This window comes from Sebastes fasciatus, chromosome 20 (genome assembly GCF_043250625.1).
Source record: "Sebastes fasciatus isolate fSebFas1 chromosome 20, fSebFas1.pri, whole genome shotgun sequence".
Lineage (NCBI taxonomy): Eukaryota > Metazoa > Chordata > Actinopteri > Perciformes > Sebastidae > Sebastes > Sebastes fasciatus.
The window spans coordinates 9899502-9923043 of NC_133814.1; the positions used below are offsets into that span (position 1 = coordinate 9899502).

The 23542-nt window shown below is 41.3% G+C and overlaps 1 protein-coding gene and 1 non-coding gene across 2 annotated transcripts in view; both read right to left on the reverse strand.

Annotated features, from left to right (window-relative positions):
* Positions 1-3809: 3809 nt before the first annotated feature.
* Positions 3810-23542, reverse strand: part of fam20cb (FAM20C golgi associated secretory pathway kinase b) — a 59313-nt gene continuing 39580 nt past the window's right edge. The window contains exons 4-11 of the mRNA XM_074620816.1: positions 14059-14151; positions 10144-10259; positions 9254-9434; positions 8717-8826; positions 7993-8074; positions 6604-6663; positions 6288-6438; positions 3810-5575 (exon numbers count right to left, since the gene is read on the reverse strand). Coding sequence (XP_074476917.1) covers positions 5459-5575; positions 6288-6438; positions 6604-6663; positions 7993-8074; positions 8717-8826; positions 9254-9434; positions 10144-10259; positions 14059-14151 — 910 coding nt within the window. The 3' untranslated portion in view covers positions 3810-5458. The remainder of the gene's footprint in view (positions 5576-6287; positions 6439-6603; positions 6664-7992; positions 8075-8716; positions 8827-9253; positions 9435-10143; positions 10260-14058; positions 14152-23542) is intronic.
* trnar-ccu (transfer RNA arginine (anticodon CCU)) lies at positions 11364-11436 on the reverse strand. Its single transcript has one exon. It is a non-coding gene; the product is annotated as a tRNA-Arg (tRNA).

Genomic DNA, 23542 nt, shown 5'->3' on the forward strand with positions numbered 1-23542 from the left:
TTAGAGCAATTTATTTTATATTAAACAAACTCATCAAATAATAATTTTCTGAAAATAATTCACTGTTCCTTTTTTCTGAATTCTGTGTGTGAAAAAAAAATTTGGGCTATCGAATAAAATTTACTTGACTTGAATCTTCAGTATTACCATTGATGGAATTATATGTATGTATTTAAATAGTAATTGGAGAAACTTTGACTTAACTTGAGTATTAAGTTTTCACAGCACTTCACACTCCACTATAACTTAAAGGGAAATACAGAAGTCTAAATTTATTTGACAACTATAGCTTACTATACAATTTCTTTTACATAAATATGATATGTTTAGGATGTATTTGTTTCGATTTAAACTACATAACAGTATATAAGATAGTGGAGCAACACAAATCTAATAGAACATATAACAGTAAAACACGGTGAAAACAAGTACTTTTGATACTTTTAAGTACATTTTGCTAATATAACTTACACACTTTTATTTACCTTTTCAATGTAGGACTTTCACTTCTATATTCCCTTTTCACAGCAGCCCTTTTAACATGTCTTTGCAGGGTAAACAAAGGTGTAATTGATAACATTAATTGCGGCCCTGTTCCATTTAGATGTGCCGGGACCCTGGTGTTGAGCACGCAGGCTCACTGGAATGGCTGTGACACTAAATATAACGGGACCATAATTAATTTTCTCAATACATCTGTGTGTTACCTTGCAATTACATGTCAAAATGACTGCAGTGAAAAGAGCCTTTTGGAGTATTTTCACAATGGGGAATTCCAACTTTTACTTAAGTTAAAGGTGATCGATTCCATTTTCTGCTTCATACACGTCACCGTTAAACAACATAACTGACTTCATTAAACAAACAGCTGCCAAAGTGCTAAAAATGACCTGAGCTCATTCAGCTGTCTGAAGCTGTCTGGGACGGATTGATTCATACAGAGCTGTGAACAGACCAACAGAGAGAAGCAGAGTAGAGGAGGAGAGGAGGAGGTCACCGTATCAGGTTGGTCTGAACTGGGATCAGATAAGCACCTCACGACTCACTCCCATGACGAGGCTTCCTCTGGCGTCCTGTCTGCGGCCGGCCGTGGTGATTACAGCCCTTAGTTCTCCTCTGGTCACTCTCTGTCCCTCTGATGGTTGTCTCAGACTTCCTCCATTCATAGCCCTGTCTGCCTCTCTCTCTCTCTCTCTCTCTCTCTCTCTCTCTCTCTCTCTCTCTCTCTCTGTGTGTGTGTGTGTGTGTGTATATGCATTTATGTAAACCAACCAAGTAGCTTTTCCGGGGGCTGTTCTGTGAGGAAAGGTTATCAAAACACAACAATGCACTGGGAACTGTAAACATGCTTGTGCACAGAGCTGTGGGGCTGAGGGCCATTTTCCTTTGCACTGTACTGTGCAGCCATCCTCCTCACCGCCACCATTCACTGTCAAATTACAACGGGTCATAGATAAGAGCTCCAGAACTGTGTTCGTGCCACACGAAGCAGCTACAACACCCAACAATTCAGATTTATTAGTTAAGCTGATAGAATGCTGTGATTGTTCTGCACACAACAGAAATAGCAATCCTTGATTTCCCATCATCGTTGGATGACATGAACTCCGATTGTGTGATTCATCTGTCGGTTCCAATCTTTGTGGGCATGATACATTTCCTCAGGTTTTTTTGGGGGAAATTCCTTGAAGATTCCTTCAAATTTAAAGTCCCCCTCCGGTCAAAATGTGTTTTTCCTATTGTGACCATGTGTTTGAGCTTCACTATGCAGAATGACGAAGGCTGCCTTTTACATTCATCTGTTAAACGGGGAACGTTTCTCTGCGCTCACTTTAAATCTGAGTTTAAGACGTATACGTATACAAGATGATTAATGACATCACAGCTAGTTTGGAGCCAATTGTGGTCGTGGTTTAGTGTACAAACACCAAGAATGGACTTTTCAGTGAATTAGGACACATCTTGTGTCCGGCAGTTAAACCTTTGAAATTAAAAATATTTGCATATTCATAAAAACAAATTATTGAAGAAAAAAAGGGGAGTGCTGCACTGGGTCAAGAAACTTGGTGTTGGTAATGTTGAAGTAAAAAACCAGGTGCTCTTCCAGGATAGAGCAAGTAGTCAAATAAAAATAAAAAACAAAGATTGTTCAGCTCACTTTTAAAGGAAGTCCTTGGTATTAGTTAGCAGTCTGGAAAACATCAGAGGATGATTGTGAGTTAAAAATCCTTTATGAAATCATGGATGACCACCGACACGTTTCGTCTAATGAGGACAGGTGCTCCAATTTAAAAAATCATCAAAGGGTCATGTGACCTGAGTCACATGACTCCCATGAGAGTGCTAGGTAGCCACTTGAAACACTAATAAGACATGACAGTGAACAGATCAAGACACAAATTATTATTCAGGTATTTTTATATATTTTAAATCATGTCTAGAGGGGATCTGTAACATTACCTGCTTGACATCAAATGACTTCTCAGCAAATATTAAATAAACACTGGACTGAAAAAGGATTAGTGAAGTGATAGGTCAATACAGTTTAACTGTTATCCCGCAGCCTGTGTGCTAAACTAGGTTAAATTTGCTCTCGGAAATAAAGAAAGAAAATACATTGTTCCAGTACTTTTTGGATAATTTTATATATATGTATATTATGGCTGTCAAAAATATAGAAATTAAAATATATTTTAAAATATTTAATCTAGATTAATCACAGATTAATCACACATTTTTTCACTTGATCAAAATGTACCTTAAAGGGAGATTTGTCAAGTGTTTAATACTCTTTTCAACATGGGAGTGAGCAAATATGCTTGTTTTATGCAAATATATGTATATATTTATTATTGGAAATCAATTAACAACACAAAACTATGACAAATATTGTCCAGAAACCCTCACAGGTACTACATTTAGCATAAAGAAATATGCTCAAATCATAACATGGCAAACTGCATCCCAACAGGCAACAACAGCTGTCAGTGTGTCAGTGTGCTGACTTGACTATGACTTGCCCTAAACTGCATGTGATTTTCATAAAGTGGGCATGTCTGTAAAGGGGAGAGTCGTGGGTACCCATAGAACCCATTTTCATTCATATATATCGAGGTCAGAGGTCAAGAAACCCCTTTGAAAATGGCCACGACAGTTTTTCCTCATTAAAATTTAGCGCAGGTTTGGAGCATTATTTACCTCCTTCACGACTAGTTAGTATGAAATGGTTGGTAACAGTAAGGTTTACCAGTTTCATATAATGCCAGCATCTTCACTCTAGCTGTAAAACTGAACAACGGTACAACCTCCGGAAGATGGATTAATGCATTAAAGAAATTAGTGGCGTTAAAACAAATTTGCGTTAACACGTTATTATCGCGTTAACTTTGATAGCCCTACTATATATTATGCTTTAGTCCTGTTAAGTGTGTACTGTGATCACTGGAACCTTAAATACCGTTAGACTGGAGTAGTAGTTTAACTGTTGATTGAAGGAGGGAGCTGTTGTGTAGTTCTTTCTGGCGAGGTCAAAGGTCAAAGTACTTACTGTAGTGGTCCTTTAAAGGGAAGAGGTCTCATTTTATATGTCAAAGTAAATTTACTAGTCATGTGAAGTACTACTACTACTACTACTACTACTACTAAGGGAATTCTTTAAATTTAAATAAAATTGTCATTTTGAAGACGGACCCTGTTGTTGAACTAGGGCCGATTATTTCCCGATGATGTAACGTATAACATTAAAGATGTATATTAAACAAACATCCTTCTAATCCTGATAAAAAAAAAAACATAGACACACTATAATATTCTGCTTATTTTGTTTTATTGCACTTTTACCATGATGCAAAGAAATGAAAAAAAAATCCACAGAAACAATGAGTTGAATTAAAAAAAAAGAAAAAAAAAAGAAGCATTTTCACTGTAAGAACACATCATGTTAAGGTTCTCCATGGATCCACTCATACGTCCATACACACCGTACTGACCTGACACAGGACTATGTAATAAAACCCTTATGGAACAGATGGGAGTCAGCACACACATATATGTAAGACCTCCGTATCTTAGCTATAGCTCGTACCCGGGAGGAGTTCAAACCTTTCTGCTATGAAACCAGACATTCAAGTATTTCTATCATTGCACAGGCACTAGATTTATCCTACTGTATATATTAACTTTCAGCCATCGACTGAATCGTTGACACCAACAGTTAAAAGCTATCAGCTGTTGGAGATGAATGAAATATACATCCTGAAAAATAATCTCTCCACAACAGCAACATCTGGACATCAAATATATTACAAAGAAACAATAATATAAAACTATTAGTGTCACATTTGGCTTTTGGTACCATAACTCTAACCTCATATCTGAAAGAATAAAACAGTAGTCGGATTAAATGTTGTAAACACATTTGAATCTAACCAATACTTGCGGTGGAGCTTGATACTTGAAATGGGGTGAAATATGGAGGCACGGACCTGGCAGCTGCTTTTGCACATGCTCAGTTTGCCCTCTTTTGGACAAATGAGGAAGTGCACCACTGTGATGTAAATCCAACAGTTCATTTTTTACTGTAACAGAAAGTGATTAGTATTCATTTCAAATAATAAATACGAATTTTAATAAATACTCTCTCAAGTACAAGTAACATTTATGGGCGAAATTAACAGACAAATCCAGGAGTAAACCTGCACTCCAATCAAATATTTTCCATCTTGAATACCGATGATAGAAGCTCAAGAGAAATCAAATAAAAAAAAAAAAAAGACACTATGCAATAAAACATTTTTTCAGCAAATCAATAAAACATCATTTTTGATAATTAAGACAACAGGAAGTCAACCCTCCGCTTCCTCTTCCTCTACCGTGAATGTTCAACCGAAACACTTGCAATACCAACGTTACGTATAAACACATAATTCAGCTTGTGAAGAGAGAGGGAAGGGGGACGTCGGGAGGTTTCTTTACGAGTCCCTCAGAATTCACTGAATTCAAAAAAAGGGTCCTGAACAAGACAGAGAGAAGGCGTCTCTTGCAAGACTTTCATGGTTTGGTAGTGCTGCGGTGGGTCGGTGCGGTGATCCTACGCTAGAGTCCGGGTTGGATGTTTTAAGGAGTCTAGGTGATGCGTGGGGGGGGGGTTGGTTCAGTTTAGTTTGTGAAACCCGGCCCCAGATCCATCCAGAAGTCTTCGACGTCACCTGCGAGCATCTGTGCAGTTCAAAGTCATTGCACTTGTTTTGTTAAGGTCCGGTCCTATCCAGCAGGCTTCCACTTTCCAGACAGCTTATATTAACCTCAGGCTTCCCTGTAAGTTCAGCAACAAAAAAAAAAGCTCCTCTGAGGACGGAGCTCATCTGTGTTACAGGATGCCAGTTCACTTTGAAGAGAATGGATCTCCTATGTCCAGGGAGTTAGTCCTATCCGGCTGCCAGCGCCCCCCCCCAGACAGCTACCTCCATCGTGGGCCGGTGTGGGCGTGGTCTATCCCTTGGTGCCCCTGGAGGTCGTCCTCTACAACGTAACTGTAACCCTCCTTTTCGATGCATTCTGACAACACGTTCAGCACCTAATGTCAATGAAAGACCACAAGACGGGAGAAAAGATTTAATAGTTGAATGAAGGAGAAAGCTGTTTCATGTTTGGGAGAAGAAAGTGAATACACATAATCCCAAAATGTTAATGAACTATTCCTTTAAAGGTCCCATATTATGCTCATTTTCAGGTTCATACTTGTATTTTGTGTTTCTACTAGAACATGTTAACATGCTGTAATGTTCAAAAAAAACTTTATTTTCCTCATACTGTCAGCCTGAATATGCCTGTATTTACCTTCTGTCTGAAACGCTCCGTTTTAGCGCATTTTGACAGAATTGCAACAGAATTGCAACAGAATTGCGTTGCTAGGCAACAGCTTGGGTCCATGTGTACTTCCTGTCAGCTGATGACATTCACATATACTGCAACCAGGAATAAACTGGGACACATTTAGAATGTTTACGTTTAAAATTGTGTCACGGGTCTAAATATTGTATATTCGTGACATCACGAATGGGCAGAAATCCTGACAGCTTGTTTCAAATGCAGAGTTTCTGCATACGGGCTGTGTGTATTTCCCTGTGGATTGAGTGTTTCCATACTTTCACAGTATTTATATAGCACTTAAGCCTGCAAAATAATAAAAAAGACATGAAAATCTCACTTTTTTATAATATGGGACCTTTAAAGTTTTCAAATAAAAACACCAGGCACACAGTATAAAATGAGCACGTAGCACTGACCTGGCGTAGTCGCCGGTCCATGGCATCCAGGTGTGGCTGGATGAGGATGGGAAAGAGGCGGTCCCTCACCAGGGATTCTGCCATGAGCATGGACAGCTTGTATTCTTCCTTAGCCAGCAGCTGCAGACGCAAGTGGGTCGACTTCCTTACCCTGCAGAAAGAGAGCAGCCGCGGGGGAAAAGAGTTATATACCCCATATGCTCGGCAATACTGATAATGTGAAAATCCTTATGTTTTGCACTCAGTAAAGATCAATAAAGCAATCACACCCTTCTTATCAAGCTACATAAAAAAACACCAGCAAAGAAGATCTCACCTGCAGCACTGGGTCAACGGCACCAGAATGGATATCTCGTCATGGGAGTGCTTTCCAAAGCTAGGGGGAAAGATAGAAGCGTGATGACGACAGGTATCTAAATCTTTTTCCTATGCTGTTTGTTTGCAACTTTTTGTGTGTTACATATATCATTCATATATGTATACATGCGTAATTTTATGAAGGTTCCTAATCTTGAAAAAGTGGATTTTCTTTTTTTTTTTTACTGATTTTCATTATTTAAAGACGTATGCTGTATATCTCAGCCATTGTACAGTACAAACTCCAATTCAAAATGCTCAGTATTACAGACTTAAGAAACTGTGAGCACATTATGATGACACATACAGTTTATGAATTATATACTGTAATGCATTAAAGTCAAAAGTTGTCATTTTTTAAAGCCCCCATTCACTCCAATTGCATCTATCTTTGCCGACACGTTAAGCTTAAACCTGCAGTAGGCAGAATATTTTAGGCATCATTGGGCAAATATTCCATAATAACCTTTCAGCATATTGTAATTCAAGTGTTCTGAGAGAAAACTAGATTTCTGCACCTCATCATGGCTCTGTTTTCAGGCTTTAAAAATTCTAGCGGTGCTTGGTATTTCCTCAACTGATCTCAACATGGCTGCCAGGTCACACACTTTCTCATTTTACAGCTAAACAGTACACTACAAGATGTTTATGAAAACATTTGAGGCGAGAAATAGGCATTACAGTAATAGAATATTGATTCATATTTGATCAGCGCTGCCTAGTTTGACCGTTTGATTGGAGTTCGCGAGTGATTGACAGCTGCTCAGAGACGGCAAGGCTCCAGCTCGGCTCTGATTGGTTGTTTTCCTCCGGTCTGTGAAATCTTGCAGATGCCATTAGGAGCACCAGATGACACCGGAGGAACAAGATTTCTTTCAGATTACCTCTCTTATGCACTAATGTCAGGATATAGTGACTAATAATAACTTTTTAAAATCATATTTGCTCCATTTCTGCAGCTTTAATGTGTTTTCATATAATTATTAAGTCATCCAGAAAGTATGCCAATAACCATCAGCATGCACTTTCTTCAGGATATGCTTCTTTAGTTTAATTACCTCTTTATCACTCAATCTGAGGGTGCTTTTTTAAAAATATGTTTTATTTTTATATGGTAAAAAACATTTTCTAAGTTATTTAAAATTTCTGAACATTACATCATGTTCAAGACACCTGCACATGTATTTGCTTTTGTAACGCTCTCATTTGTTATTACTCGTGTGGATGCACTAATACGCTACAGCGGAACCAACGAGTGGAATAAAGACAGCAGCACAGTTCTGAATGACAATCAGTCTGACAATCTCTGCATTATAACCTCTTGAGTTATAATGCAGCAGTGGCTTACCCTCTGCCGTTGTCCAGATGGATGATAAAGGTCTCATTTCCAAACTTTTCAAATGTCTCATAATGGTGGCGATCCATGTTCCCTGTGATGGAATACAAGTAAGCAATTCAGCCAAGAGTGAAATGGAAAGAGCACATATGTGTGAGTAGTAGGGCTGACCTGAATGCTTTAAAGCTTCAACAGTTACCATGGTATTCGACCTCCAAATCACTATTGGAATGCTTTGTTTTTTAAAATTCTTTATGTAATAATAATGTATAAATCCCAGCGAAGCTACGAAGCCTAAAAAATGGTATTCGGGACTTTCAAAAAAATACTTGGCAGGTGATTGGATGAACCATCTGTCAATCAAACTCTTGCCGAACCAGTCGGGAGAAGAGCGAAAACATGTTTTCCAGCGAGAAAAGCCTTCAGTGTCATTCTTTGCTCTCATTTCAATGAAAAAATACTCTATGCTATTGCAGCATCTACGCTAACCTCTTCATTATTGTTTAGAACGAATAGTCGCCTCTCCGTGTCGCGTCACACATACCTAAACCACACCCGTAGCTGCCAGTAGCTCCTCACAGGATGTTAACTGGTCAGTGGTCTGGCTTGTCGGATACAAACGCAATACCAGAAACCCGCTATGTGATCCCGCAATTCTCTCGTGATCTCGTGACGTCGCGAGAATCCAGCTGCTGTGCAATGTAAGCTCAGACCACCACAGGACAGTGAAACTCACCCATGAGGAAGTCAAAGACGGTCATGTCCATGATGTCCAGCAGTCGTGTCCCGCTGTCATACGGCGGAGTCTGTTTGACTTCCTCGCAGTAGTCCGGGTCCACCTCCCACCTGAAGAGTTTAAAATATCACATAAACATCTTCCTCGCATTTTTAATTTATGCATGTGCTGTGCAAACACATCAACAAAATCCAATTTGTTTTGCCTTTTTACACGTTTGTTCCAATTTAATCTTGAGATGATTTTGGGAAACTGAGATTTGTTTTTATCATAATGAGATTTCAATTAAGTGTTTCCTTGCGTGGCATGATCTGTACAGTTTGTTTTATTCTTTTTGGATGTCAGTCAGCTGTAACTTGATTTACATGATATCTTTTACACCACAGATCTCTCGCACAGCTCTCGTGAGTTATTGCCTCTGGTAACTGACAGTGAGTGTAATAAATATCCTCTGATAGCTGGACCTACAGTGAATCCCTCAGTGTCTGTTTCATTCAGTAAACGCAGCGCCGTCTGAGTGCACGATCGATCTCTTACTCTGCCTTCTTGCGTTTGTGGTAGGAGCGTCTCCACGGGTTCCTCCAGGTCTTGCGTTTGGCGAGTGCCAGGTCTGGGAGGAAGGCGGCCAGGGATCCTTCTATCTGGTCCGGTTTGCCGCACAGAGCGTGCTCAGTGGAGCAGTAGTACGAACACTCTCCGTAGAAACACACGTTGTTGGCTGGGATTTGGAAATAAAAATAATACACGTTGTTGTGGCTGCTTTGTTAAACCATTGTTTACAACAGCTATAAAGTGTTCTATTATACCACTCAGTGTTAAATACTTTAAACGCGACTCTTTCGACCCATTTTGAAATGCACACCACATAATTCAAAGGCCACTTTTCACAAGATTAAAATTACCTGGAGACATTCAGTGACTTGTATTAATTGCTGAGATTGTCAGTAATTTTTAAGCCTGTGAAAGTTTTCCATGTGTATAATATGTGATGTAAAAGTTGCATTGCTAATTAACTGTCGTGCTTTGGCACAAGCCAGAGTCCCCTGATAATACTAATCCCATGCAAATTAATATCCCAGTAATTCAGGGCACAGAACTAGCTTTGCTGCTCTACATTATGAAGAAGAACACTGTTAATTTTTTGCTTTTTGCATGATGAAAAAATATTGTTGAAGACTGAACACAGATGGTATTTCATTAATTGTTTTCTTCAGAAATCCCCACATAATCTCGACTGATGGTGGTAAAAGAGCATGTGTAAAACAGTGTGTGTTTTGGGGTACACATAGCAGGAAATAAAAAGAGAACTGATCTGAAATTTGTGCAGCAATTTTATTCAATCTGATATCACGGTATCTCGGTTAAAGTTTTTCCTTTCTAGATGTGTCTCTGAAAACCAATAACTCTGCCGTTTTTTCAGTTTGTACCTGGTGAAATGAAGAAGGTCCTCCAGAGCTTTTTGTCTCGCGTGACGTCTCGGATCTCCTTCGTCATGTTGACGAGCCTGCCGGCCACAGGAGGGACACGACGAAAGTCCAGGATCCTACAGGACAGAGACACATACTGAGGGATTACAATCTGCCTTCCGATACGATACAGCAGAAGTTTTCAAACGGTGGCTATAACAGTACACACAACTCATGGAGGCAATTACACATACTTTAACCCAATTGCTGCATTTTGCGCCAAAAATCGCACTCCTTCTCAGAATCATAACTCAGTCAAATCTGAACACACAGACATGATACACATATTTTTAGATTCAGCGTGAAATATACTTTCATAGGATAATCTATAGCATATCACCCTCACAAATAAATGTCCATAAATCGACTTAGAAATAAGGATGCACCGTTAACGATACCGGATCGCATACTGACTCAAATAGCTGGATCGGGTATCAGCGACAATGGGGCTGATCTATTCTGATCTATTCAATTCAATTCTATGTTTATATACTATATACATTATATTCTGTAATTTGAATTCCTTTTCAAGTTTTGACCAATTTCTTACTGCATTAAAAAGGTTTACACTTGAATTACAATTCCTGTTAATTTTGAAGATTTTATACCGAGTTGCTGGTGTACGGTTTATTATTTTAATAATAAATAATTCAGTAAATGTGTTTATTTGTTACATTTAATTTCAGAAAGTTAGGAAAGTATTGTTTAAGTCAAGCCTGATGTTGTCTTACACATAAAAGAATGATCCCAGTCACTTCCACACAGTGAGACATACAGATTATTAATTAAACACTGGTATCAGATCGGTACTCGGTATCGGCCGATACCCAAAGCCCAGGTATCGCCATCGGTATTGGGACTGAAAATGTTGGATAGGTGCATCCCTACCCCTGAAGAAAAATCGCTCCTTATAACTCCTGAACTCGTCTGGGAATCATAACATTTGTAAGTGTTCTTCGGTATCAAAGTGATCCAGTGATAGCTGTCTGTACATCCACGGTTACACTGCAAACAGGAACAGCTAAGAGCTAATTCGTCATACTTTTAATGGTGCCAATTTCCAATTGGTTGACAATAACAACAATATTTTACACATTTGGAGGCTGTTAGAGAGTTTTAATTGAGCTGACAGTGTAGCAACAAGGGTGAGCTGTTGGTAAATGTGGTAAGAAAAGACACATCACCCCAGATGGGACTCGAACCCACAATCCCTGGCTTAGGAGGCCAGTGCCTTATCCATTAGGCCACTGGGGCAGACAGTTATTGAGCAAACTATACTCATGTAATTCCTGGTGACTGCCAACAGGGGGCACTGTGACACAAGTCCTGACCTGACAGATGCACCACATGCTGATAAACCTCTATGGTTTTTATGTGGCTATCATTCCACATCAAACCTGTTTTTAACTTCCACACAGCTTTCTGGTTTTAAAATATTTAGACATATAGGTATTTGCTGAAAGATGGCGTGACCGGTCTCCCTGTGTGCGTGCCTGATGCCTATTTTATGCATGTGTGGGCCCCCTGTTGTCAATACCACCGGGCTACAACATCAGCACGGGGCTCTTTAAAAATTGATAGCCCAGACAACACCTAATGGCCGAGGCCTGAGGGCAGAGAGAGGCGGAAAAGAGAGAGACTGAGATTAAAGATGGAGCCAGGGGAATATGAGGAGAGAGATATGTTGGAGAACCTGCTAGGAGAAAGAGAGCTGTTCAACCCGAGAGCTCGTCATATAAATGATGCCATCAAGTAGCGTGGCGGCGGGGCGGAATGAGTCTCTTTTCTCGGACACACGATGAAGCGCTGCGCAGCACAGCCTGGCCTGCTGGGCCCGGGCCGGCTGCCATGCTAAAGGGAACAGCGAGAGGGCTGCTGGCTTTCTGCTCCGTTCATCACTCTTTTCCTTCCATCCTCGTCCCCTTTGATAAACCTTATTCCCACGGTGGCCATTTTCAACTTGTGTTATATCCAGGGTGGGACGGAGAGGCCCCGCTAACAGAGGGAATCATCATTTCACATGCTCACAGCTGAAAAATGTATAAGACGCCAGTGGGAGTTTTGGAGCTGTATGGTTTTAATATTTTAAGGTCATGTTGGTCCCTTGCATGTCTTTATATCTGCTCGCTCTCTTTTTTTCCCCCACCTAATGCAGCAACGCCAAGTGCACATCCCATTTAAATCCAATCACATAATTAATGATGCTTACAGCGGTGTAGCCTATATAAAAGACAGTAGCTCTGTGTGTGTATGTGTGCACACGCTGGTGTGAATGCTGCTTTTTATAAGAGCCTGTGTGTGTCTGTGGGCCCCCTGGGAGGCAGTGTAGCCTAAACCTCTGCACCACCGTCACCAGCAGCAGCAGCAGCAGCAGCAGCAGCAGCAGCAGCAGCAGCTCTGTAGCCAGACTCTAATTTAGAACAGACAAAATAAGGAGGAAAAAAAATAAAGCGCTGCTTTTGGCAAACCCTTCCTGGCTTATATTTAGAATGGGCACAGGGCCTTTCATGCCTTTGGTTTCCTCCTCTTCCCCTTAACCCACACATATGCCGGGAGTATGTGAGCGTATTTTCATGTGTGTGTGTGTAGAGGAGGACCAGATGTGTAGCAGACTGGTGAAGAAAGCTTGCTGCTAATGCAATTGCTGCTGAACTGTGTCATTGTGCCCGAAGGAAAAGCAGATTCAACATCGCTACCCGATGTGGCCCCCACTGTGTGTGTGTGAATGGACACGTGTGTGTGTGTGACCTCAGAAATCATCTTGTATCACCAGCATTCACACAACAACACAAGCCCTCTTCCTCTGCTCGTAATAAGCCACAGTGACGTCAGCTCGACTTTTAATAGCGCCGCCGCCGCCTCTGAAACTCATCGCTTTCCTCTGGTCGATCAGAGAGCCCCGGTGAGGTTTTCTCTTTTCATTAAAGTCTCCGGGGCAGGCAGATGGGGCAGGCCGGGCCATAAAGTGTTAGCCTTGTAAAGGCAGTGAAGTCAGAGAGCGTGGTGGTTAGCTAAGCAAGGAGGCTGCAGTCATTGTTCAGTTTGATGCTAGCTGCGGGAGGGCGGCATTCATTCTCTATGACTCATGGCCTCTCTCTCGGAGCTCGCAGCCCTCTACTGTACGGGGCCCCGGCTCACAACGCTCGCTGTGTTTGAAAAAGAAGAGTTTCAGAGGGACAGAAAACGCTGAAAAGGAATAGCAAATGTACAAACAATGTGGAGTACATGTAGGGCGTTCATGCACAGAGAGATAAATGAATATGCCTGCAGTGCCCGTCTGCATTCACACACACACATCTGTTTTACTATACTTGAGGAGGACTTTGCAAACATATCTTAGAGCTTCACTGTAAAACAAAAAGGTACCCAGTTCTGGCTTGGCGTTCTGCAGTTTTTTTTTTGTTCCTCCCGGGTGGTTAATGAGCTGACACGAGGAGAAGCAAATTAGCAATCAGGGAGGAACACAAACCGGCAGGACGTTGGACCCTCCAGGATGGAGAGAAGCACTTGGGCTTGAAGGAGTTAGAGCAGATTCAAGAACATTGGATTTGCTCTCTATTTAGTTGAAAGCGTGTGTAGCATCGTGGTCGTTTCTGAACCGGACATCCACTGCTGCCCCCTGAGGGTGATGTAGCCACCAGACAAGGAAGAACAATGCATGGACTAAAGAAAAAAGATGATATCTCTGGTTGTAACGCATCGATTTTGATCCTTTTTTTAAAGAGCAGTCCATTGTGTCCTTGTGTAGCAGCAAGCTGTAAAGTCTGCTTCACAGGGAAGAACAATGGCGGAGAAGACAGACCAATGACACGACAATGTGATGTCCCTCCCAGATAACACGTACCACACACCCCCTGAGACATAACGTTGACTTACTTGTCCAGATGAAAGGCGGCGATCTCGGCGTTGTGTCTTTCAAAGTCAGAGAAGTAGAAGAAGTCTGGCGGGGTCTCCTGCTCACGGGTCTGCCTGCAGAGGCACAAGGAAAAAAAAGCATAGAGGTCAGTCAGGTATAACTGGCATGCAAAGCCGAGGTTTTGACAGTCAGCAATATGCAAAAGGCTCCGTGTTCACCTGATAATGAAACATATTAAACTAGAGCTGACACTAACGATTAGTTTCTTGGTCTATAGCAGTAGTTCCCAACCTTTTTCCTTAAGGGACCCCTTTTCTATCATTTAGACGACCCCTGACTATGGGACACATTTTATGGATATTTCATATTATATTCAATGCATAACAATAACAGAACAGAACGATTGATAAACTGTACAATTATCCCAAATAGTGAACGCAATAACTGCAGGAAGTTTGTGTAAAAGGAGTGATTTGGATGAATTTTGAGCAGATGATTTTCTGTGATTATTCCATCAAAATGAGTTTTCCTGTTTTTATTTTATGAACTTTTAATACAATTCTGTCTGTATTATGTATTTTCTTTTAATTCTTAACAATCATACATACTTAGTTTAGTGTCAAACTTCAAAAACAACAATTTAATTTCGTTTTTTTTCACAGAAATGAATGAAACGAGATATAGGCCAACTATATATTGTTTTTTAAAAAAGCCCTTACAATCAAGAAGGCCTTGTGACCCCCCCATCAAGATTTGGTGACTCCTAGTGGCAGTCAGTGGCAAAAAAATGCCCATCACAAGATCACAGTTCAATTTACTTTCATAAAAGTCTAAGAAAACCAGAAAATGTTCACATTTGACACATTACTTAAATGATGATCACTAATCGTTTCTTCTTAAACATAATAATTTTGGGTCTGGATTTCACAGAACAATGGAGGTAGCAGCAAAACGACACACTAACAGGAATTCCATATTACAGTATTTGCTGGGTATACTGCACATTGACCTTGGTCCGTTGGATTCAAATCCATCCGCGTCTTCAACACCATTCATGTCTCACTGCAGAGCAGCCCGGTCAGTGATAAAACACTTTACAGCCGTGTACCTACTACTGCAAACAGCGTTTGTGAGCAATAACCAAGACACTATAAACACGTGTCCTTGCCTCGCAGAGAGGCCCTCGTCGGGAGTTACTGTGGGTGTTTTGTGGGGCGACAAGAAGAAGAAGGGGACAATCGAAGGTCAGAGACTTCCTCCTGAAGCGCCCACTCCTGTTCTCGATCTGTACCTATTTCTGTCCGGCTCTGATCCTTCCCCCAAAAAACTGCTTTCCACACACATTCTGCCTCAAAGCTCTTACTGGAGGGAAAAGAGGCTCTTAAAGGCTTAAATCCCAGAGCCGATGGAAGACGGCCAGGATGGGGCAGGACAGACGGGGTGAAAAGGCGAAAGTCAAAGGGACGAGGAGGTGAAAAGAGTCCCTGAGAAGGTGCTGGGTTTAGAAAATATGTTAATGTCTTTGAAAACAGCAGTGCAGTCCTTCATCAAGTTGCTATCTTTCTACAGAGGAGCAGCATATTGGAGTTATTTTTCCTTTCATACACACTGCCTTCTCTTTGCTTTTTTTTTATTGACAACAGTAAATACTTTCCAGGAAGGCAGCTGAGTGTAATGATTTGGACTGCAGCCTCTGCCATTTCTGCTTCAGCTAGTTGAGGGAGGATGAGAAGAATGGAAACTATCTTGGCAAATTCTCTCTTTCTCTCCTTCTCTCTCTATTCCCTCCGGATGCCTCTCTCTGTTTATTTTGCTCAAAAATCCTCTATCTCACCTCCTCTGCTTTTCTGCTCTCCCTCACGCAGAACTGTTTTCTCTGCTTTCTTCTTAATACTTTATATCTGTGTGTGTGCCTCTCCCTTTCTCTCTCTCTCTCTCCGTTCCATCCGTCGTTCCCTTCCTCAGCTGGCTGGCTGATTGTAACTCCACAGCTGCGTGGCTGACATATGCACCAGTCATTAACTAACCCAACATGGAGCCCAGAAACACACTCAGCCACTAAAAATTCCCCCAATTTCCTCCTCTCTTTATCGCTCTTTCTCTCATCTTTCTCCATCCTCGATCTCCCAGCGAGCGTTTGACAGACAGCCGCATAAAGATGAGGGGGGAAGTTTTGCCCAAAGTAAACAGAAAATCATAATGTGGTATGATACATTTTTATGTTTTCAGAAAAGTATTTCTGTTCCCCCTCACTCTGTTCTCCTCTCTCCTGCTCATCCCTCACTTCCACGCGGCCGTTGCCGGTAAAAAGCCGAGCGCCGACTGTTGATTGTATCGCTCTCTTCTCCTGGATAGCCTCGCTTCAGGGACACAGCTCTCGCTCCACATCAAGGAAAAATGATACTGACTTTGAAAGTGGAGAGAAGTGTCTATTTACACCAGTGCAGCTGGACAGTATCATTCAGTCCAACATATGAAGTGACTACAACTGGTTTATTGATGGGGACAGTTGTGCTAAGTCAGGCCTTGGAGTTATTTCCCGTCAGATATAAGGGAATTAGTCTAGGGCCGATATAAAGTGAATTGAGTGTGAGGTGGAGGGATTAAAACCGATATCCAATGAAATCATTGAAAGGCTAAAAACAACATATTTAAGAAGCTCTTCACTCTCCATTGAGAAATGTTTATTTGTTTTCTTGGCTGCTGGCTGGTCGATGGCAACTTTAAAGGAATTCACGACATTTTGGGAAATACACTCATTAGCTTTCTTGCCGAGAGTTAGAGGAGAAGATCAATACCAACATCATGTCCGTATGCTAAATATGAAACTGCCAGCAGCTGGTTAGCTTAGCTTAGCATAAAGAGTGGAAACGGGGGGAAACAGCTAGCCTGGCTCTGTCCAAAGAAGAAACCAGAACCTCGAAAGCTGACAAATTTCATGTTTGTTTAATCGGTACAAAACCTGAAGGCCAAAAATGAAAACTTGTGTTTATTTTTTTATTTTTGCTTTTTATAATATATTTTATATGTTTAAGTATCATCAGCCACAAATTATTATTTTGCTATCCATGGTCTTTTCTATCAAAGTTTCCAGTAAACACTGAGAGGTATTGATTCAGCAAATTCATGATAAAATGAATATGCGACCCAGTGACATTAGCAAATTATAAAAAAAAGTCTTCTTAGCCAAGCACAGAGACTTCCTTGAGTTTTATCATCAGCTTGAGGTTGCCAGTGGAGGGTCCAGGAAAACATACTAAATGGTGAAATCTTAAGTAGTGAGCTTTAAAGGTGCTGGTAGACGGATTTTGTCACCTTCGGACAGAGCCAGGCTAGCTGTTTCCCCCTGTTTCCACTCTTTATGCTAAGCTAACTTCTAGCAGCAACTTCATATTTAACGGACAAATTTGGGAGTGGTATCAATCGTGTCATCTAACTCTTAGCAAGACTCCAAGATTGCATGTAAATCTTGAGAAAAATTCGTTCAAAACCCACAGGATGATATGACAGATATGTTACTGTATGACGTAGTATCAGATATAAGTAAGGAAGTACGGTAAGTACATTCTCATGTAAACCATCCCTTGGTATCTAAGCAAGAAAGTTGATTTCCAGCACTGCCTGACATGATCATGTATTGTAAAATAAAGATCATCTATTCATATTCACAAACATGCAGTTATATTGAAGCACCACAGATAAAATGTCTAATAGTGGAGCTGTAACTGGCCAGTATTTCATCATGACAGTGCTGACCGTACAGGAGCGTCGTCATGGAGATTTCTTGGGGGATAAGCATGAGCAAACATTCTGGTGCAATGATTCATGGTCATTCAGCCTTAAAGAAATCCACAAGCATACTTCACATCGTCCTACTACATCGCTGCCTCTTTAGGGGAGGACACCACAATAAGCCGCTTTTATTCCTGCTTCTATTCTTAAGCTCCAATACGCACCGAAACACAACCCGATGAGGCGTGCGTGTTATGTGTCACTGCTTTTTCTGTGAGTCGGTGAATGCTAATATGAGCGGAGAGCATGTGAATACAAGCATGTGTTTGCATTTGAGACAAATTTTCTGTGCCTGTGGCCCGGCTGCACCGGTGCTCTCCTCTCGCTGAATGCCAGCCAGGAAGCAGGAAGGGCTGGATAATTACCGTGATCCACATCCAATTCAAATGTCAATAAAGTTATTTAGAGCACGGCATTGACGCCCCCCCCCCCCCACTGACCAGGAACTAAAAAAGAAAGGAAGAAGAAGAAAAGAGAAGAGACAAAAATGTGTGACAAAGGCTCTGGAGTTAAATAGGGAGGATAACCAGGGACAAACAACAGAGGATGTCTCTTAGCGTTCTTTGAACTGACAGATATCCAGCTCTTATGTAACATTATGTCTGAATCCTCTAACAGCAGCACCTGTGTTCAGCCAAAGCTGAGCGTGTTCTGATCAAGCAAACCATTAGAGGCATGTTGTTTCAAGGAAGCCTGGGCCGCCAACGTAAGGCAAGGGGAAACATACATAAATGCATGACCACATTATAAAGTCTATAAATGTTTGAGTACACAGTATGCAGTAAGCTCAGAGAAAACAGAGCGGAGGGCAGAAGACGTTGGTTTGCTCAAGAGCTACTCGTCCCTTTCATTTTGGACTGCCTGGTTGAGCTTAACCTTTAAAATATTTACAAATCCACAGCGGAGTTATGCTGAATGATAAGTAGATATCTTGCACCAAGCTGCCAGAAGACGCATACATTTATTTCCCTTAGCAAAGGCAGAGTAGAGCTGCCAAATGTTGTTATGTAAGGACAGAAGATATAGTGTGTTTTTCAAGTAAGGTTTGGTGGCGCCACTATAGCCGGCCGTCTACGCCGTCATCAGATCCTTTATTATCGGCAGCAGGTGAGACGTACCGAGTCGAGCATGCCCAGTGTGACCCTGGCCTCGCTGTAAACACATAGTTTACACTGGGAGGCCAGACAGTTTCTTGGCTCCGCTCCGAGGGGCCCCAGCAGCAAGTGGGGCAGCGGAGGTCTATCGGCGAACACACAGCAGTGTGAGAATATAAAGGTGAATGAGAGCGCCGCATCTGGAAAATCTACCTAGCTGACCTCTGCAACACCAGCAGGAGAAAGAGAGAGAGAGAGAGAGAGAGAGAGAGAGAGAGAGAGAGAGAGAGAGAGGAAGAGGCATTTCCGTTGGCCCTGTTATTGACATCAAATCAGGAAAATGTATTTTGCCTCAAGCTGCAAATAAAAAATACACTCAGATTCACTCTGTCCAAATACAAGTCTGGTGTTGGTCACTTTCCTGCATTCAGTTATCTGTTGAAACTGAAAGGCGTACTCCCACACAGCAAAGCTGAACACTACAGTAGATGTCTTGTCCCTTTAGTGTAAAACCATCAGGTTGCTGATAAACTGGGTATCAAAGTTCAGTTGGTAAAGCTGTGAGGCTTACAAGAGACAGATTAAAAAACAGAATGATCAAAACTAAAGCAATAGAGGCTGAAATTTCCTGACTTTTAAGTCAATTCAGTTTAACTATATAGCACTTTTTGAAAACAACCCACGGTTTGCCAAAGTACTTTACACAGTAAATGGGAAAAAGTACAGAAATTGAATGATAAAAAAAAAATATTGACATACCTAAAAGAGAAAATAAGTGGGTTTTTAGCCTGGATTTGAAACATTCGATTGATTGGGGCTGATCGAACGTGTAGAGGGAGGCAGTTCCACAACTTGGACACACAGGGTGAAGCTAAGTACAACCGAAATTTTTAGGTGACCAAAAATGTTATACTTTCATGAACTGAAAACATACTGTGAAAGGGTTAAAGTTCTAAGACAAAAACACTGACAACTCCCAGACTCCCATCGCCGTGGTAGCGACCTGTCAATCACAAGGTAGCCACGCCCAAAAGCATACCCTGCTTTATGGTCTATTTGACTCTGAACGGGACCATAATTTACTAAATGAACATCATGCTGCATTGAAGAAGACTTGAAACTAGAGATTGAGACCATAAACTCATGTTCGCAATGTTTACTGAGATAATAAATCAAGTGAGAAGTAGGCTCATTTTCTCATAGACTTCTATACAATCAGACTTCTTTTTGCAACCAGAGGAGTCGCCCCGGGCTGGCTATTAGAAAGAATGCAAGTTTAAGGCACTTCCGCATTGGCTTCACTTTTCAGACCCGGAGGTTGCCCACTGGTAAGGCTCTTACATTTCCCACAATGCAATGTAAAGGCATATTTTATTACACTTCTCCTGCCTGGTAAATACCCACGTCGTTCAAACTTCATGGCCCTGTTTGTTAGGCAAACCAAAGATGTCAGTTATTTTCACAGATTTTTAGGAAGGACATTATTGAACTTTTTTCAAAGGCTGAATTTAATGTGCAAACTGGTGCTCCTTTAACTCTCCCCGCTTACGGTATTTGCAGCCACCAACATGTGACGCTATGCAGCGTAGCGACTTGTTCACCTTGCTTGCTGTTCCACATCATATTCAATGAAATTCTAAATATGTACAAAATGTTCCTTTAGTTGAGCACTTCTGGATGCTCACATCCCAAATCCACGTCTCCCCTTTTTTGCAGCGATGCATCCCAGTGGCTACAGAGTGGGGTTATCCATTATGAAGAATCCAAAAGTTGTGACAGCTCAGCATTATGCATGAAGCATTTCACTGTGAATTCCTTCCACACAACTGAATATACAGAGAGCTTTATTTTCTTTCTCCTTTTCATCTTTTTCATGGTCCGACCTGCTTCACTTTTGAACAATCCTCGTAAATTATGGAAACAAAACATCAAAATGTTGTTTCCTTTGACTTTACAAAGAGAGCGAATATGTTATCCAAGGTGATGCATAATACTCAAAGTATCAGCGTGTCACAGTGCATCTGGGCATAGCGCGGAGAGAGTTTTATCTAGTTTCAAAGTCAAACTGCCAATCGATCACCATAAGCCTATAGCTATGGTCGTAGGCCACAGTGGAGGAGGAGTAAAGAGATATGCTGTAAAATATAAAAGGACAAGGGCATCTTCCAGCCCCGGCGGGTTCCCACCAAAGGGCTGACTCCACACACTTGTCACACATCATCCGTCAAACCCACGGGCATGGCAAAGTGAGCGCACGCACAAAACTTACACACATCTGTAATATACCCATACACAAATATAGGATCACACTGTACACGCACACACACACACACACACACACACACACACACAGAAGCAGCCTGAAAGAGGTTTTTAAACCTCCAGAGGGGGTGGCTGAGCTGCGAGGAGGCAGGTAAGCTTTAAATGCATGAGAGGGTAAGATAGCGAATCCCATCTACGGGTCAACAAAACGGAAAAAACACCGCAGGGAGACTGGAGATGAGAGGAGGCGGGACATTGTTTTATCTCGAGCATAACGCATGTGAAGGTTGACCTTTCGAGCAATGACATTTGATAAATTGAGAAAAAAAGCTTTTCACCAGCATATGAGACAGGCGTACCTGCACGTTTGCATCCGACGATACGTAACGCGTTACCGTTTACCGGTGTTGCTGCTGCAACCCTCCGCTGTAATCGTACGTCTGCGACAAGGATTTGCCGCACAAATAGGAAAGTGTGACAGGTTATTTTGTATGAGTAAGTGATCTGTAGGTGGTACACGGAGATGACATTTGGTGTTTGACTGCGAAAGGACGGACAGAGTAAGACAGAAGAAAGAAAAGAAGGAAAGACAGAAAGAAGAAAGGGAAGAAGCAAAGAAGGAGGGAAGGAAAGAAGGACAAATGAAACACAAAAAAGGAAAAGGAGAAAGAAAAAGTTAAAAAAGGAAGCAAACAATGAAAAAAGAAGAAAATAAAGAAAGATGGAAGGAAGGAAGACAGAAAGAAAGAGACTGAACGATAGGATAAAATAAAGATAGATGAAAGAAAGAAAGAAACATGGAAGGAAGGAAAGACGAAAGAAGAAAGGAAGGAAAAAAGAAAAGGAAAAGGGAAAGAAGGAAGGAAGGAAAGAAAGGACTGATTACTGTGAATGAAAGGAAAGACAGAAAGAAAGACAAAGCAGGAAATAAGAAAAAAAGGAAACAAGGAATGAAAAAGTTTAAAAAAAGGAAGGAAACAAAAAAAGAAGGAAGGAAAGACGGAAGAGAAAGACTGAACGATAGGATAAAATAAAGATAGATAGATGAAAAGGGAAAAAAAGGAAAGAAAGACGGGCAGATGGAAGGAAGGAGTGCAATAAACTGAAATAAATGTGTCAGCCTTTCATATCATATCAACAAGTATTATCTTTAATTTGGATATCGGCCAGTTACGTAATCTGCTGCTGACATAATGAGGGCTCCACCCTGACCACAGCAACATCAAAACCCTCCATTAATACCTGTCATATAATTTAATATTCGATTGATTGTTGCAAAATAATTCTTCATTAAAGCAGCAGCTGGTAGAATTGGGGCAAACATGATTAATTCCTCTGTCTCCCCTGGTGTCCTCCGGTACTCCTAATGGCTTCTGCAAGATTTTACAGACCGGAGGAAAACAACCAATCAGAGCCGAGTTGGAGTCTGCTGTCTATGAGTAGCTGTCAATCACTCACAAACTCTGATCAAACGGTCAAACTAGGCAACACTGTTTTCAGAATCATCTTGTAGTGTACTGTTTAGCTGTAAAATGAGAAAGTTTGTGACCCGGCAGCCATGTTGAGATCAGTTGAGGAAACACCATGCACCGCCCACCAGTCGGAGCAAACTTTCTAATTTTACAGCTAAACAGTCCACTACAATATGTTTCTGAAAACATTTGAAAGCTAGAAAAAGGCATTACAGTAACAGAATATTGATTCATATTTGATCAGCGCTGCCTAGTTTCACCGTCTGATCAGAGTTTGCGAGCGATTGACAGCTGCCTCTGTTGAATAACAGCCAATAGGAACGCTCTCTCTCTCTGAAATGACCTGTGATTGGCCAAAGTCTCCCGTCACAGGCTAGATTTTTTAAAGTCTGAAAACAGAGCCATGAGGAGGTGCAGAAGTCTATTTTTCTCTCAGAACACTTGAATTACAATATGCTGAAAGGTTATTATGGAATTTTTGCCCAATGATGCCAAAAACATTCTGCCTACTGCAGCTTTAAAAGGCCTACAGTAATATATCACTCCTAACACTGAACACCACAGAGAGTTTAAGTGACCCACGATTTCAAAGGCTTTTCCACACTGACAATTAGAACTTGAAAGGAAGACAAAACACTCAATATTTGAGACCCCTGCTGATTTCAATCCGAAGATATCAGCCTTCAAACTGTAGCGTGAGCAGCAATAACCGGAAAAAAAAAAAAAACACCACTCAAGGATTTTTAACTAGCACACCACAAACGCCCAAGGGCCTTCTAAACAACCTTCACACCGTGATCCAGGTGTGTGTGTGTGTGTGTGTGTGTGTGTGTGTGTCATGTCTTTGTGTGCAGTCGGGGTTATGTGTGTCACAGTTTCTAAGT